General features: G+C 33.6%; 1 protein-coding gene across 3 annotated transcripts in view; it reads right to left on the reverse strand.

Moving 5' to 3' along the window:
• Nucleotides 1–4,118: 4,118 nt before the first annotated feature.
• Nucleotides 4,119–18,344, reverse strand: part of LOC125682382 (thyrotroph embryonic factor-like) — a 31,610-nt gene continuing 17,384 nt past the window's right edge. For all 3 annotated transcript variants that reach the window (XM_048922921.2, XM_048922922.2, XM_048922920.2), the window contains 2 exons: nucleotides 9,299–9,381; nucleotides 4,119–7,445 (listed from right to left, as the gene is read on the reverse strand). In XM_048922921.2, the coding sequence (XP_048778878.1) occupies nucleotides 7,215–7,445; nucleotides 9,299–9,381 (314 nt within the window). In that variant the 3' untranslated portion in view covers nucleotides 4,119–7,214. The remainder of the gene's footprint in view (nucleotides 7,446–9,298; nucleotides 9,382–18,344) is intronic.

Genomic DNA, 18,344 nt, shown 5'->3' on the forward strand with positions numbered 1-18,344 from the left:
AACTATACTGCAGATTCCTAAAGATATGCGAGAAATTAAATTTCGCGAGAAGCATCACTCGCAAAATAAAAATACTTGCTTTGAGTTTTATATTGCTAATATACATGTGAAAACTCCTGATCAAGAGACCACTTGCAAATTCATGCTCTTGATTTGACGTCTGAGTCATTTTGCGATATTAAGTACTCGTGTAAAATATGGAATCTACAGTGGGCTGATATACCCCCACCCCAATGAGCACAATATTGAAATGAGGGAGAGAGATCAACAAAGTAATGAGGGTGGAAGATGTGCTATGCTTCTTTGATTGTTGTGTATTGTGAACCCATTAGAAAAGGAAAACATTTTGTGACCCAGAGACCATTTTCCTTTCTCAGAGTCCAATTTTCTCTTGATCTTTGACTCCAAAGTAGATAGAGGTCTTCCTCATCCAATGGTGAATATGTGTGTGGAGTCAGATTTCAAAGGAAATTGAGGCCCCAAACCCCTTTTCCAAAATCACTGTCCAGTGACCTTTTAACCTAAAAACCAATAGGGGTCATCATTCCATGACAAATCTATACATGAAATATGATGACTTAAGGTGAAAAGGGAAGTCACCCAAGGCACAAAACCTTCACCTATATCAGCATCCAGTATGCTTGACCTTTGACATTTTGTCCTAAATTCTATAGGTATCATCCTCATTCTAAGATGAGTCTATCTGTGAAGAATAATAACTCCTAGTGAAAAAGAAATCATATATAGTCCAGAAACTGTTTTTCTACATTAGAGTCCAGTTCCTCTGACTAGAAAATTGATAGGAATTATATCATACCATGGCTAGTCAATGTTTGAAGTTCAGTGACTCAAGGTGAAAAGGGATATTATTTAAGGTAGCTCCACCCTCATGTGACTTAACATTATCAATAATTGAGAGTGGAAAAACTGTATTAATTTCCACTCAATATAGTTTAATTTAATTAATGACCTAAGAAAATGTATATTATGTTACATTTTTAAGATGTCGGACATACAAAAACAGAAGTACAGGTCAACATCAGAAAATCACACATTTTTGTAAAACAGAATAATAAAAATAGATAAAAACTTGTTAAAATGACATTTTTTTAAGTATCAACAGTTTAGAAGAAACTGGTAATTTATAAATATGTGTAAATCAATAGTGGATATTTGGGAAATCATTGTAAAATAGATACCCAGCATAGGAGTTATTGCCCTTGACAACTTTTTTAAAAGTATAGATAATTTATTATCTATGGAAAATATAAACCTTTTCACTATAGATTGTTTACCAGATTTTCATTTTATCAAGTGAATAAAGTTCCTCTGAAAAATATATTTCTATCATGCACAAAGTATAATGAAATAAAGATTTTTGCAAAAACCTATGACATCATATATGACAATTGATCTACCTAATATGACCATATGTCTATATCAGTGTCCAGTTTGCTTGACCTTAGATCGTTTGACCCAAAAGTCAATAGAAAATCAACCTAATCCCATGAAATCACTAATGGCTCAGAAACCATTGAACCATCTACAGAGAGACAATCTGATTCCAGTATCCCCTTCCAATTATGTGGGGGTGGGGGTAAAAACAATGTTTGTGACCCAACAAATAAATAAAAAAATCATGGTCATTCCATCTAGTGCCAAAATTATATGAACATGAATTACCGGTCCAAACGAGTAGTACTCTACAGCAACATTGGTAACAATATCCAATCATATTTTTCAAACTAAAATTCAACAACACAATATAATTGTAATTCTATATACAACAATATGTGTGATTCTAATCACTATTCTTAATATTAATCATACTTAAATCAACAACAGCACAACCAAGTACATTCACAGGGCTCTAGAGTACTATACAATGTAACAGTTTCTACAAATTCAAATGCTTTATATAATCCTACTCCACCATCTCCGATACCCGAGTCTCAAGTTTACACTCAGCAGTGGGTAAATGTAGAGTCTCATGTTTACATTAGCAGTGGGTAAATGTATAGACAAAGACTACGCCATCATCTCATATACATATATCAGCTTCTTTATCTATGTTTACACTCGGCAGAGGGTAAATGTAGACAAACTGGCTACCCCATAACAAAAACACAATACATGTAGATTTTCTGTTTTTAAATTTCTTATTAGCTGACACACTCACTCATATTGTTGATATATGCAAACTCTTGGGAGTTTTATTTTTGATTCATAAATTGGTTACATCCACTGAAATTTGATTTACATGGCACATTAATAGCCATTCTACAACAAGAAATAACAGTGAATCCTAGTTATATAAATACATCTTTAAAACTTGTTTTATTGGATTTTGTGAATACAATGTGTTTGTATCAATGTGTTCTGATCTTATCTACTGTAATATCATTATCTGGCATAGTTAATAATCATATATAATCAACATTATTGATCTTGTATTCTTTAAAAATACACATGAAAGGTGTGGCATGAATATATTATGTGAAAGATACATGTGATGTATATATGAAAGGTGTACTTGGTATATATTATATGAAGGTGTGGAGTTCTATATTACTTCAAATGTTCGCACAATGAAAGGCCACCTGTAGTATTTTACAACAATATATTTTCCAAAGTCAAATTAATGGAACATGCATATTTAATATAATTATTGATAATGTATATGAGGTGTACAAATGTCACATTTTCAGATATTCTATACCCACCCTCAGCATCCACATTTTCTGCCAATCCCCTAGCTGTAGGATATGAATTTAAAAAATACTGGTAAAGGACTCATTGCTCAATACAATCCTGGAGACAACTGTTTGTCTGGTAAGAGACTGAATTATGTTTTAAAGTTTCTGTGCTGCGGTGCACCCATTGACCATATTTAGGCAGCCTGGGAACTTTTAAAATTCAAAATTGTTTCCCCAGAGTTACTTTATTCCATAATTTATCAAAATTTGCATTTATATAATTTCTGAAGAAAAATACACTAGCTTTGATTTGCAGAAGTTTACAAACAACACACATTATGGTTAATACATTTGACAGATAAATAATCAATCACAAAATGTCACCTTGGTCACTCAGGTGACCTAAAAATGCTTTCACATAAAGTTAGATTGAATCATGCTGGGTTAAATAAAGAATCTGAATGGGATCCTAGCTTATTTTGAAAAGGATAATGTGGAATGCAACTAGATGAGAAAAAGGTTCAGTAAATGTTGTAAGCTAGCTGTCTTTTGTGGATGTTCATCTGATGATGTGAAAAGTCACATTCAATACATGTGAGGTTATATTCGTTGTCTGTGTGAAATATGAAGAGGACGAGTGCTTACTTAACCTGCAGTCTAGCAGTAAACAAACAGATAAATCTTATTTTATCAAAATATACTGGCAGTGCTTACAAAGTGTTTGATATGATAAAGCTATAATCACATAAAGCCATATATCTTTTTTAACACTTTTACAACATACACTTGAATACATGTATCATGTCTATGTGCAAACCTATGATACACTGTAAGGACATTACATTATGTATAGAATGTGTATCATGTACTCAAATCTACAAGACCAAAAATACTGTATTCTAAAGATTTGTGCTTCAATTTCTACTGGTCCTTAAATTATCAGACACCCAGGTCATTTGTAAAAACTTGCATATGGCACATCATTTTTACATTTATTCCTCTTTAAAGATATCTCATCCAGTTTATAAGATATCTTATAAAAGTTATAAGGTATCTTCTAAAGTTTATGATATCTTAAATTCTTTATAAGATATCTAATATTAAAGATATGAGATATCTTATATTTTTTTCTTTATAAAATACCTCATTAAATATATGAGATATCTTATATTATAGCATATGATATCTCATTAACTCTTTAACTATAAGATATCTCATAAACTTTATGAGATATCTTATTACTGTTTTTGATTCAAGATATCTAATAACTTTTATAAGATATCTTATTACTTTTATAAGAATATAACTTATAAAAGAAAGTTTAAAAGATATATCATATATTTTATAAGATATCTTGTTGAGTATCCAAGATATCTTATAAAGTTTATGAGATATCTTATAACATACACAATGTATCTTATATATTTCATGAGATAGAGGAATATAGATATAAATATGGCGTGCCTGGTACTTATAGGTGACTCCCGATGGCTTGAACTTCGATCTCTTGAAGTTCTTAATCTCTCAAAGTGAAAGTGCGCCAGCCCAATTTTTCTCTCTCTATATTCAACTAAGCAAATTCACTCTTCATCTCAAGCTACTGTCATAATGACTCGAGAAGTGAAATTTGTAACATATACACACCATCAATCAAGCATGTGTCAATGTCTGGGGCTAGGGTGCCCATGTTGATTAGATATTTACATAGGAAAAACAACACCTCTGCATCTGTTTTGGGTATATTCAGTTTTAATCTCTTTAACCTTATACACCTAGCTTTGTTTTGGGGGTCGATATTTAATTGTTTAATTGTACAATTTTGACAACTACTAGATAGCTGCACAATGCCATGGAATAATGAAACGTTGTTTAATTGTTTTTACTTAATTAACAATGAGACTTAAATATTGAGAAAATAATTTACATATATGCCAAATGAATATGCTCAACTTGGAATGTTGTAAATCAATATACAGGGTTGCATGGTTACAATAAAATCTTATCCATAACAGTCGCACCTTTACCAGGTAATTTCTGGATTTAATTCAATCTTTGACCTCTAGAAAACTTGACCTCTTGACATTTTATCAAGGTCACTTTAACTTTGAGTTATCTTGAGTCTCCTGTGATTTCCTTATACACATGTAGGTGTAATCATATATAAAAAACAGAATATACCAGTTGCTTATTTCAAAATAAGATAATACACTTGGGTTAAACAAATGCTAGCCCCTTAATTCTGTATTGAAACACTTTTCTAATGAACCACATGGTCATTCTGATATTCATATTCAAAATAAATCAGAGACTAATGAATACTATCAGCCAACATTTTCATTTCTAACACCGAAATATTGTTTTACGATGAAAAATGTTCATGAAAAATGATAGGTCAAATTTTTCACACATGTGAATAAAAATTTGGTTTACAGTATTACAAAATACATACTTGTATTGTAGTCTAGGTCCATCCTGTGTGTTTACTTTAACTGCATGTCCTAGCTGCACTTTTCCTGATTGTCTTTACAATAACAGAAATAGTGGAGACTTGTACATAAAGTAACACACAAAAACTGTCCAGTGTGATCATTATGCAGACATTTGTGACATCTACTGAATCCAACAGTCTGCCAAGGCAGGTACAAGACTGTGAAATTCTTATACACTAAAACGCACACACCGGAATTTGATGCACCGGAATATGACAATCAAGTAACTCTTTAACCTGATTTTAGGGCGAATTTGTTGCACTTAAACTAGTTTTAGTTTCGAATCAGTTTAGTAAACTATTCATTTGTTTTTCGAATTGGCTTTGAACTAGTTTAAAACCAGAACTGTGTTTTTATTTGTTTTTACCAAAACTTAAACCAGTTCGTTAAACCAACTAAACCGCCTCGGGGGGCAGTTTATTCGGTTTACGAGAGAGGCGGGAAATCAATCCAGCATGGCGATGTTGGAAACTTTTTCACCAACTGGCCATTTTATGTATTGCTTTAGAAATTCTCAACAAACAATATTAGCAAGACGTTTCACGATACCAAATACTGTATATTCACATACTCCAAATTGGTCAGCAATGGCTTGTATTGTCATTTGAGTCGTTAGGTTGCGTATGAAAATGAATAATTGTTTTTCCATTGATATTATTGTTTTGTCTTTAAATTCTTCAAATATTGACAAGAGGGACGTAAAAGTTTCTTGACTCATTCTAAATCTTTGTCTGAAATGATGCTCGGTATACTGGGGAATTACCAACATAAAAAGGAAATCTAGGGACTCTAATCCGACGTCGGGGGACCAGGCTCATCAGAGCAGAGCACATTGATGTTTGCATTTGGATTTGAGATAGCCCAACTTCAGGATCTTCCGTATCATCGCTTTCTAATAATGTATTATGAAGGATTAGAGATGCCCATGCTAGTTTGTGTCTTCTAGATGCCATATTTGTGATTTAAACTGTTCATTTGTTTCTTCACTGTAAACCAGATTGAAACCAAAACAGGTTTGAAAACTTAAATTTCAAACTCATAAACCAAAACCTTAACCAGTTTAAGAGCAACAAATTCGCCCTTAATTTTTTTGTTAAATTTTTATCATATCTCTTAATTGACAAAATTTGCACAGATTTCAGCAATATTACAAAAGTCCTTCTAATTTCCCAGCCATCTTAAGACATCATTTTAAGTTTCTGGTACTTCTTTAAATCATCTAGAGTATGTACAAATTATATAAATAGATATATCTAGCGAAAAAATGCTATTTTCAAATTTGATGTAAAAAAAACCCATAAAAACCCCAAACAAACAAAAAGAATTCATAACCAATGATTTAGAACTATATGACTCATATTTTTGTCCACTTTAGTGATGTATATCACACCAGAAAAAATGTTATGAATAGAAAGTGGAACAACATAACTGTAAAACAAAACTTTGAAATAAAAAACTTTAAGATTTACTTTATATAGGAAAATAAAATCCCAGGAAGATTCAAACTCATGATCTACAGATTGGAGGTCACATACATGTATTAACCCACTGAACTAAACAGGTATTAGCTATGAAGATTAAAAGGACAAAAAATATATTACTAATATTTCGTTTCCATTTAATGGTTGAGTAATGGAAGTCAGCCACTATAACAATAAACCCTTTGGGTTATAATAAAAATTGAAAGATTAGCTTTCTTAATGTTGAAAACATACATTAGTACTGACAGAATGAACAGAAATAGTCGTAAATTCATCAAAATATTAAACGAATCAATTTGAAAATAGTACATTAAAAAAAAAACTGGGGGAGGGAATCATTAACACCAGAAAAAACCTCCAGACAACAAACAAATACCCCGGTACAGAGAGAAGGAGACTATGATTCCACTAACACACCCTTAAATTTTGTTTGCCGTTAGCATATTGTGAATTTACAATTTTGAAAACTCTGATTTCAAAAATGGTTGTCAATAGTGTGAAAATTTGTGAAGTAACATTTGTCTTGGACGTCTGAGAGGCCAGGACTATTAGACTGCTTTTTCATACTGAGACAGCTTTTTTAACAGTTTGGTGTTTTCCTCCTTTATCATTTTGACCTCGTCTTTCAGCGCATTATTTTCTTTCTCTAGGAACGCAGCTCTCAATGCAATCTGATTTTCTTTAATACGACGTGCTTCGCGTGAGCGTTGAGCTGCTATGTTGTTTTTTGTTCTTCTCATCCAGTACTTTTCATCTTTACAGTCCTCTGGTACAAATACCTGCACATTTGAAAAAAAAAAGTTTTTTCCCTCAGTGTTAAATACAGTGAAATCTAATTATTTCAAACTCAATGGAGCCGTGAAAAAACTTTGAGATATCCGTAGGTTTGAGATATTGAGGTTAAAATATATAAAGAAAGTGGAGTTGGGACTTCTACTTCACTTTGACATATCCATGGTATTCGAGATATCGATGTTTGAGATACTGAAGTTCAACTGTATATCAAAGTATTCTAAAAATGTATTGCAAGTTCGCTAAAAGTGTTGCCCAGTATTTTCAAAAACCTTTCCTATCTGACAAGCGATTACTGAGGGGTTAAGTAAACATAAGAAAACAAAATAGCTTCAATTTCTTATGAAATTTTTGGAAGGTCTGGTCAAAAGTTAAAAACACGGATTTGAGGCAGGCACATCGATCATGAAAAAACATACCTTGAAGATATATAAATAGAACATGCAAGTAACTCAGAAAGGACAGCTACCTCAGTATCAAATTGTTTTCACTAATAAATTCAATGAATCATGATTATTATTAGGCCTATAGTTGTGAAACTTGAATCTGCATCCCATTTGTACAAAATTCCTCAAACTGTTCAACTTTGTTCAAGCCCTGCTAGCTCCTTTTATTTCCCAACCAGTCATCTCAAATTCACATTTTTAAAAGGACATATGCAACATCTCCCAACAATATATAATTTTTTGTGACATTTCACATACAATTCACTGGCATTCTATCTCATTTCAGCAAAAAATCTTGGGGTATATTACCACGTCTGTTTTTGAATTTTCATATTTTGATGGTTGTTTGCAAGTAAAAATGTAAAGTCAGCTCTTATGTATTTCAGTAAGTTGTATAAATGGACATTATTAGAACTGACAAGATCACAAGATGCCAGCTAGAGCTCATTGAGAAAAATCTTTGTCACAATCAGGTACTGAACCTGGGACCCTTGCATTACTAGTTAGATGATCTGACCACTGAGCTACCCATTCTGATATACAAAGTATGGTAATGTTACTACAGTATAAAATTTAAACCCTTTTCCAAAATCCTACAACTCTTCATGTCAAGGAAATGAAAAAATGATTTAAAAGAAATTGTTGGAAACTATATTAGCCCAGGATATGAAGTGCTGCGGTACATGATTGAATCCACCGAGAGCCCTTTAAAGGGCCATGGACACAATTTGAGCTGAATTTTCAAATTCATTTTTCCATTTTTAATGTTTAGAATGCTAATGGTCAGCAAAAATATGAATGTCAGTTGTTAAGGTATCAAATGGGAGATACAGAGCTCACAATTCTTTGTTATGTAAACAAGGTTCGTGCCATGTTTTTGTTTACATAGGCTAAATATACTAGTCAAAATTTGTTTAAAACAGATTTTTCAATTTACAAGTTAATTCTGAACACAATTAAATAGTTTCTAGTGTTTAGCACATATCATTTTGTTTTAAACATGCTTTTTTCTATATTAAGCAATCCACATGTAAACAAAAACATGGCATGAGCCTTAATTGTCTACATCACAAAGAATTGTGAGTACTGTATATCACTTGTAACTCAAAAATTGGTAATTGATGATTAGAAATACTTTAGCTAAGCACAGCTGTAAACAATAAAAATGGAAAAATAAAATTTTCAGCTTATAATCACAGTCCATACCCCTTTAAGCTTCATAGAATTTCATCAACTTTACATCCCAGGGAAGTTTTCGAAATGGTTATCTATTTCTTTTAACATTCCTTGCCTTTTTCATATTCACAGTTTATAGAGAAAATGTATATTGTATACACTGTATCAATTATTCTTTTTAGAAGGCAACATTGTAATTTCCCTAATCTTGATCTCACCTTTCGAGATTTCTTGATGATTGGCTGTGGCTTCAACTCGTCATCAGTAAACTTACATTTTCTGGGATCAAAATTTTCATGTCCTTTAAATATAAGCAAAAGGAAAACATATACAAATTAATTACTAATCTTTGATACACAATTTCCAAATATCATAGGAATTTTGACATAGTACAATAAATCTTGATCACTTAATGTGTGGCAGTTCCAGATCACTCGGGGATCATCACTTAAGTATCATGAGTATCAAACAATTCATTTCTTTCGATCTCTACTATAAAATCATTATAATCATTACCCTAAATAATTACATTGGTTTCAGATATTATGGTCACACTCAGAAATGTTGTCACTGTATTGGTCCTTCAACATTAGACAATTTCTTGTGGATATTCTACACAATTTTGATACATATATATATCACTAAACTTTGCACAATAAGCTATTAGGTTTTTAGGTCCATTTTCCTCTGCAAAAATCCTTAAGCCTGCTGATACTGACACTGCTATAAATCTCATGTGACACCACGATCATGAAATTCAATGGAACAAACAAAATGAATCCCTTTCCACACATATTGTGCCTTAACACCCTGTTTTGATGCTGTATTTCTGATGAGTTTATGAGAGTCAGTTGTCCAATCATGTGATACAGTCCTCAATCCATTTAACCTGAGGGGGCTGACTTCCAGAATGTAGGAAATTGGGGAACTTATTAAATATTTCCAGAGGATTTTTTATCAAAATCAATAATTTTTCCATATATGAAAATTCAACCCCAGTTTTTACTTTCAAAATTGAAAGCATAGAGGCACTTTTACTTTAACGGTGCACATCGCATGTTACTAAACTTTTTAATTTTTTCAGCGAAATTAATGCCTATAAAACTATACTTTAAATGTGTTTTAAATGAAATATTTTGCATAGTTTTCCAGTTTGAAAGCGATGAAATTCAAATCTTTGGATATAGGCATATTTGCTTTTGATATTTTACGCGTCATTCTGTGCGACATACGTCATATGCGTCCACAGGTTTGAAAACTTATTCATCAAAAGCCAACTATCACATTAACGGCTTGTAAATTACATATTGCATTAATTTAAAAGTGTTTTGTGCTGTTTAAGGGTGTACTAGTTGTTGGTAGAAAGGATTTGGACTGAGTTTTTTCTCTCCAATTTTTAGAGGGAAGGTGTGAGAAAAAAGATGTGGATAACTGTTTGTTGGTGCAAGGACTTTGCCTTCAAAAAACCACTTAATTACCTTTGTCCATGTACTTTTTCAAAAAGCAGTTGGACAGAGACCCAGATAAACTGCCAGAAAATGGATATATCAAAGCTACAGCATATACATTCTGTTCTGGTCTTCAAATTCAATACACTGGCAGTACTCGTACCAACTTACAGACCCTCACCTTGTAATAATATAACTTGTGCTCCCGGCCCAGTTTAATATGTATAGGGAATTTATGATTTAAAAAAAGAGAACAAAAATCATTAGAAATGGAGCCAATCTTTTTTTTATAATCTGCATTTCATTTAATCTGTTTCACTTGCTGGGTGTTAGTATCAATGTTCTCAATGACCTTCACCTTTTACCATATACATAACTTCTGAGATATCAGCTCTTCTGTGATGGAGATACGTTCAGTGTTCTGTTGAACGCTTGGGTGGGTACAAGATGTATACATATACAGTGCTATTACGTTCCCCCTTTAATACGTTAGTCCGCATATTACGTTGGAATTTCAAAGCACAAACCTATATAAAATAGACCTCGTTATTACGTTGTCCTAAGATGCCGGGATTCGGTATTACGTTGTAAAAATTCCAACAAAAACGTAATAAACCCCTAATTATTCAATAATGATTCTCAAAATAATAAGCCATTCACACCTTGACTGCCTGAGGCAGTCGATCACCATGTAAATTTCCTGGTCTGTTTGGGGATTAGAGACGCTTGACTGATCACACTTCGATAGATCTAGCGACATCAATACAGGAATACCCTGTACTACCAAGGCTAATTAAGTGACTAATAGGCAAAAATTATCTAAATTAGTTACCTGAGGTTAGAGTGATAAACAATAATTATAACCCCCCCCCCCTCCGCAACCACCCTGTACGTCTGTCTGTAGATATTATTTGTCTTAACACACACACACACATATATGTATATATATATATATATATATATATCCAAAATTGAAATAGAGTCTCAGTAATCGGATACTAATATCAATATATATATATAGGTAAAAATTAAATAAAATATGACAATTAACACAAGTTAGAGAGATATCTCTTTCATTTTAAGAGATATATCTTTATAAGATTTTGAATGAACTATATCTCTTACAGTAAAAGATATCCCTTTCTGTGTTCAAGAGAGATATCTCTCTAACTGAAAGAGATATCTCTCTTGATTTTTGATTTTTAAAAATCATTCTTAAATGCACACGGAATGCTCACAAAGTGGAAGTGCGCCAAAATTGTGTTACATGGCAGAAGTTGGAAGTGAAGAGATATGCTGGCATTTTCAGCTTTTGATGTGCATAAACACTTGTATGAATGAAAAATACAAATAACATAAACATATTATACACACACATATATATATACAGTAAAATATCTCTATCTCGAAGTCCGAGGGACCTCCCAAAAACTTCGAGATATTCGGGGGTTCGAGATATCCAAAATCGATCTTGGATATTTCTTTTGAAGGAGGATATTTGATGCATAGTATGGAATTTGCATTATAAACAAAAACCCTGTTGCATTTCTGATAGTTTAATACAAGTTGATAAATTAATATTGTGGAATTTCAAAGACAAACATTTCGTTTTCAATATATATATAAACATCGAATTGAATTCACAATGTGTTTCAAAATTAAGATGATCGTGCCTGTATGCTTACTTTAAGTTTACTGATGTCCAGGCTAGACTGGGATGTAGTTATTGTGGTGTGATGAAAGAACCTATCACATAAGAAACAAAAAAGACGGATTTAAAAAAAAACAACTTTTAAATGTTTATTAAATAAATTTTTGTGTTTTCTCTGTACTAGTTTTAATGATGAAGCGTGTATTATTAAATGCATTATCGTTATTAAGAGCATTACCTTCAAGCGTACTTCGACGATTTTGTGCGTTTATCTAACCCACGTGTTAATGATAGAGCGTGTGTCATTTAAAACACTATCCCTGGAATCGGGTGTGTTAGTTCATAATTGGCGGTGAACTTTAGCCGTAATGTTGGAAGGCTTCACTAATCACTCAAGCTGTTGAACCATTTATTGCGACCTGGGTCGATCTACTCGAAAAAAGGCGAGCGTGGATTAGCGGTCATTAATTATAATTGATATAATGTGTGACTTAACGACGTCAGGAATGGTAAGCAGAGCGAAAAATTGACTGCACTTTGAGATAAACCAGGTGAATTTAGGGTATGGGACCTTGGAAATACTTCGACATAAGCGGAGTATTCGAGATTACCGTGTTCGAAATATCAGAAGTTTTTAAAATCATTTTTATAGGGAAAACGGCCGGGACCGGCGGTCAACGGTTCTTTAGCGTGCCACACCTACTGTGACACGGGGCATCCGTTTTTAAGGTCATTCCGAGGACCCGTGACATTCACACCTGATGCTGAGCGTTTGGCGATGGAACTGTCACTACCTGTTTTAATGACTTAGGTTTGTCGCGGCCGGGATTCGAACCCCGGGCCTTCTGCATGCGGGGCGAACGCTCTATCCTCTCGGCCACTGCGTCGGTGTTTGTATGTATTTACTGTATCAAAACTATATATATATATTATGGAAGCATATTAGTTTTTATTTTATATTTTTTTTTATATTATACACTTTAATCTGTAAAATTTACACTTTAATCTGTAAATTTTACATGTTAATCTGTAAAATTTACGCCATTTTGGAAATGTCATGATCACTCATAACATATTCCTTATTTCAACAGATTCTGAACAAGTATTGATCACAATTTGCACAAATAAGTAACAGGCAAATGACTGTCAGGTAAAGGTCACTCAAAGTCATTTTGGAAAGGCCAACTGAAGGTTTATCAGAACATACATCTTATATAAGGAGAAAAAGTTCTTTATTCTAATAGTTTTTAACAGCTATTGATCATATATCTCACAAATAAGTAATAGGCAAATAACCTGTCAGACAAAGGTCATTCCTCAGGGTCATTTTGTAAAGGTTAAGGTCACTCAACATATACATATATATATCAAAACCCTTTAATATGATGCCCCCCTTCAAAGAAGAGGGACGCATTGGTTTGCACCAGTCAGTCGGTCGGTAGACCATGTGTCTTAAGAACATCTTAAGAACCAATTACTTGATTGTAATGATATTTTTTATGTGGGTTGATTATGAGTAGAAGAGGACCCATATTGTTTTTTAGGTCAAAAGGTCAAGAGTCAATCTACTCTGGACATATGATGACCTTGTCTGCTCAATATCTTGAGAACCCTTTGCTTGACAGACATCAAACTTGGTACACTGATACATCCCAAGAAATAGATGACCCCTATTGATTTTGAGGTCACATGGTCAAAGGTCAAGGGTCAAACTGGACACAGGAATATACTGACCTCTCAATGTTTAGAGAACCCATTGCTTGACAGACATCAAACTTGGTACACTGGAACATTTTCAAAAGAAGATGACCCTTCTTGATTTTGAGGTCACATGGTTGAAGGTCAAGGGTCAAACTGGACATAAGAATGTATTGTCTGCTCAATATCTTGAGAACCCTTTGCTTGACAGACATCAAATTTGGTACACTGGTACACCTTCATGAGAAGATGACCCCTATTGATTTTGAGGTCACATGGTCAAAGGTCAATGGTTGAACTGGACATAGTAATATATTGTCTCCTATATTTTAAGAATTATTTGCTTGATTGACACCAAACTTGGTACACTTGTACAGCATAAGGAGTAGATGACCCTATTGATTTTTAGATCACATGGTCTCTTGACATAGGACGATATTGTCTGCTCAATATTTTGAATTGATGATACTACTATCAATTAAATGATGTGTGTGTATATATATATATATGATTTAAGAGATATCTCTCAAAGTTAAAGAAATATCTCTCAAAGTTAAAATAAATAGTGAAATGGCTTGCCATAGAGGTTTCCAAAGAAAATTTCAAACAGTATTTGAAATATATTACAAAAAATTTGAAATGTTGACATCAAGACATGTCAACACCATGCACCATAACACAGTATTAGCAAACTTTGTCTTCATAGCAAATCAACTAATAATATTAAACCTGCAACTTCAACTGATTAAAACTAGGTCAGGTACAGATGATCATTAATTGTGCTTGTGACATCTCATCCGTGTGTATATTGATTGGGAAAACTAAATCTAAGAAGAATATATCACGATCTTTGACTTCCTTCCCCATAAATGAATAATTTAATTAACGAGAGAATCAGACTCAATGAAAAAAGCAATTCAGAGGTTTCCCTTAATCTTGAATAAAAGTCTGTCTGCATGCAGTTGTACCTGGATATTGTTCATCTCAAAAAGTACACGGTCTCAGACTATTAGATGTATAGGCCCTTTAGACATATAAGAATGAAAATATTGATCATTTATACTTAAATAGATCTCCCCTCAGACTTTTATTTGAAATTTTTTTGTGGTTCTGATTACATGTATAAAGTGTACTGCAGGAACTTGAAATACTACTTATATGAAAACAGTGGCAAAAATCATGGAAAAAACACAATTAACTCGTATGAAAATAAAATGAAACTAGAGATTGTTTTTATCAAAAACAAATGTCTTCCCAGCTCCCCAGATTGGAAGTGCACCAAATGAAACCTCCTCCCCTTAATGTACCAGATGGTATCAAGGAGAAAGCAAGGCAGGAACGCTGACATTATGAACTCTGATAAGCCATATAGGAGAAGTGTTTACACACTATTTTACATCCTCCACCCCTCAGATCAACTATAACTTTAAGGAGAACAATTGGATCCTTCTGTCCCGACAGTATGCACATCCACAAATGGCATTGAAGCATTGTACAAATTCTCAAGTCTATCGGATAAGCCACATAGGACGAGATCAGAATGTTCACAAGCTATTTTACATCCTCCATCCCTCTTTGATCCACTATAACTTTTAGGAAAATAATTGGATCCTCCCTTCCTGACAATATCCATGTCTACAAATAGCAATGAAGCATTGTACAAAGTTCCAAGTCTACCTGATAAGCCATATACACCTGTAGGAGAAGTGTTCACAAGAAAGCTATTTTAACATCTTCCTTAGATCCACTATAACTTTTAGGAAAATAATTGAATCCTCCTGTGCCATCACTATGCACATCTACAAATGGCAATGAAGCATTGTACAAAGTTTCAAATATATCAGATAAGCCATATAGAAGAAGTGTTCACAAACTATTTTAAATCCTCCAAATCTCTTAAATCCACTATAACTTTTACGATAATAATTGGATCCTCCTGTCCTGACAATATACACATCTACAAATGGCAATGAAGCATTGTACATGTACAAAGTTTCAAGTCTATCTAATAAGCCATATTTGAGGAGAAGCGTTCACAAGATTTTGTGACAGACAGATGGATGGACAAACAGAAAGTACAAAAACAATATGTCTCACCCTGGAAGAAGGGAGATATGATTTTATGTTACACAACTATATATGGATCACACACACTCACAATATGGGCATTTTAGGATTTCCGTTCTTGTGACCATGAACTTTTACATTTACCCTTGAAAAACAATATGGCCTTTAATAGATCTTTATGCAAGGTAATATTCCTTGATAAATCTAGGAAGAATGTGTCATGTTGGTTTCAATCCAATACTACACAAGTTCAAACAAATGAACACACAAACAGGAAGATGAATGATTCAATAATTAACATACATACAAACAAATGTGCAAGATACATTAAAATCCTCACTGCAACTCTGTTGTGAGATATTTTTTAAACATGATATATGTTTGTAAAACATATATGCCCCAATTGTGCAAAATTGAAAAGGGTTATACACATGCATCATTTAAGTGATAGTAGTGCCAAACCAATTCAAGATATTGAGCAGACAATATCTTCCTATGTCCAGAGTAGATTGACCATGTGACTTAAAATTACTAGGAGTCATCTACTCCTTATGATGTACCATGCAGTTTACCAGTTTGATGTCTGTCAAGCAAAGGGTTCTCAAGATATTGAATGGAAAGTATATTCCTATGTCCAGTTTAACCCTTGCCTTTGACCATGTGACCTCAAAATCAATAGGGGTCATCTACACCTTGAGATGTATTAGTGTACCAAGTTTGATGTCTGTCAAGCAAAGGGTTCTCAGGATATTGAGCAGACAGTATTTTCCTATGACCAGTTTGCCCCTTGACCTTTGACCACATGACCTAAAAATCAATAGGGGTCACCTCCTGAAGATGTACTAGTGTACCAAGTTTGATGACTGTGATACAGATCGCAGCGGAAAATCTCTAGAGAAAAGGTTGGTACAGAGTCAACTGACGATAGATTCGGTACCATCATCGAATGTCTCGGACAAAAGGCAACAACAATGGACTAGTAGTTCTGACGCAGAACCCACGACTCCCATGTCTCCAGGTGCCGACATATCAGGTGAGTTACAAAGAATTCATGAAAGCCTAACAGAGATCAGGGAATCTATGGTAAAGAAAGACGATATCAAAAGCATAGTTGCAGTGATTATGTAAGAAATGAAGGGGGAAATAAAAAAAGAAATCATCTCGGACGTTAAAGAGACACTAACAAAAGAAATCATTGAAAGCGTGAAAGCTCAGGTGAAAGACGAATTTGAAAGCAGAGTCGACCAAAAAGTAAAAACGTTTGTGTCGAAAACTAAAGAAATTGAAGATGGGGTGAATATGGACTTGACAAACATATGAGAGAAGTTTCAAGAACACCTTAAAGAATTAAGATCATTACAGAGCACGATGAAAAGATATTGATCCCTGACGGAATCAGCGTTGACCCTCGCTATAATCACAACCAACAGTATTCTCAGAAAAACAATTAATATAAAATTTCTAGGGTGGAAGGAGAAACCACAAGAAAACCTTCGAGAAGAACTGTACGTGATAATGAAGGAAGCAGCAAATGTGACCATCGACCCCGCTGATATTTTAGCCATTAATCACAGAATTCCAGGGGTGAAAGGAAAAACCAGACCAGTAATTGCAAAATTCAAGAACTCCGAATCTAAAATTACAGTTATTCGAAACAGGTCGAAGGAAGAAGTCAAAAAACTCTTCAAGATGTTTGATCATATAACACAGATGAACTCTCAACTTCTAAGAGATCTCAACAATGACGAGAAAATCCAGAGTGCCTGGTATTACAACGGAAAAATTTTCGGGTTGGACCAGAAAGGTGTTCGACACAAGTTTGATATTATGGACACAGCCTGTTACCCTGTAGAAAGCTAAACAAACTTTAAATTTCCATGCGGGAGCAACAAATTTGGATCGGGTTTGAAATACCATTATCTGATGAGCGACAGGACCGGGATCGGGATCATCGAACTGATACAAATTGTTTTCATGTGTTTGTGTTATTATGTGAGTGTTAGTGTGTGTGAATGGGTAAACGATGGACGGGTAAGTTACTTGCTGAAAATGCCTAGATGTTTAGTTGTTTTACTTATTTTTCTTCGATGTCGTTGTCTGAAAATATTTCAATAGCCACAGTGTACTGTCAGGGGCTGGCAACTCCATCTAAACGTAAAGATATGTTATTAACTACTTGAAACAAAAGCGTTTTTCTATTATATGTCTACAAGATACTCATTTTACTTCTGAATGCGAACCATATATTGAATCACAGTGGGGATACAAATGTGTTTTTAATTCTTATATGTCAAACTCAAGGGGTGTGTGCATCGATCTTGTTCAATAATAACTTTGAGTTTAAAATTCATGGTGTAAAAAAGGATTGTGAAGGTAATTTACTTGCACTTGATATGACAA

This window comes from Ostrea edulis, chromosome 2 (assembly GCF_947568905.1).
Source record: "Ostrea edulis chromosome 2, xbOstEdul1.1, whole genome shotgun sequence".
NCBI lineage: Eukaryota > Metazoa > Mollusca > Bivalvia > Ostreida > Ostreidae > Ostrea > Ostrea edulis.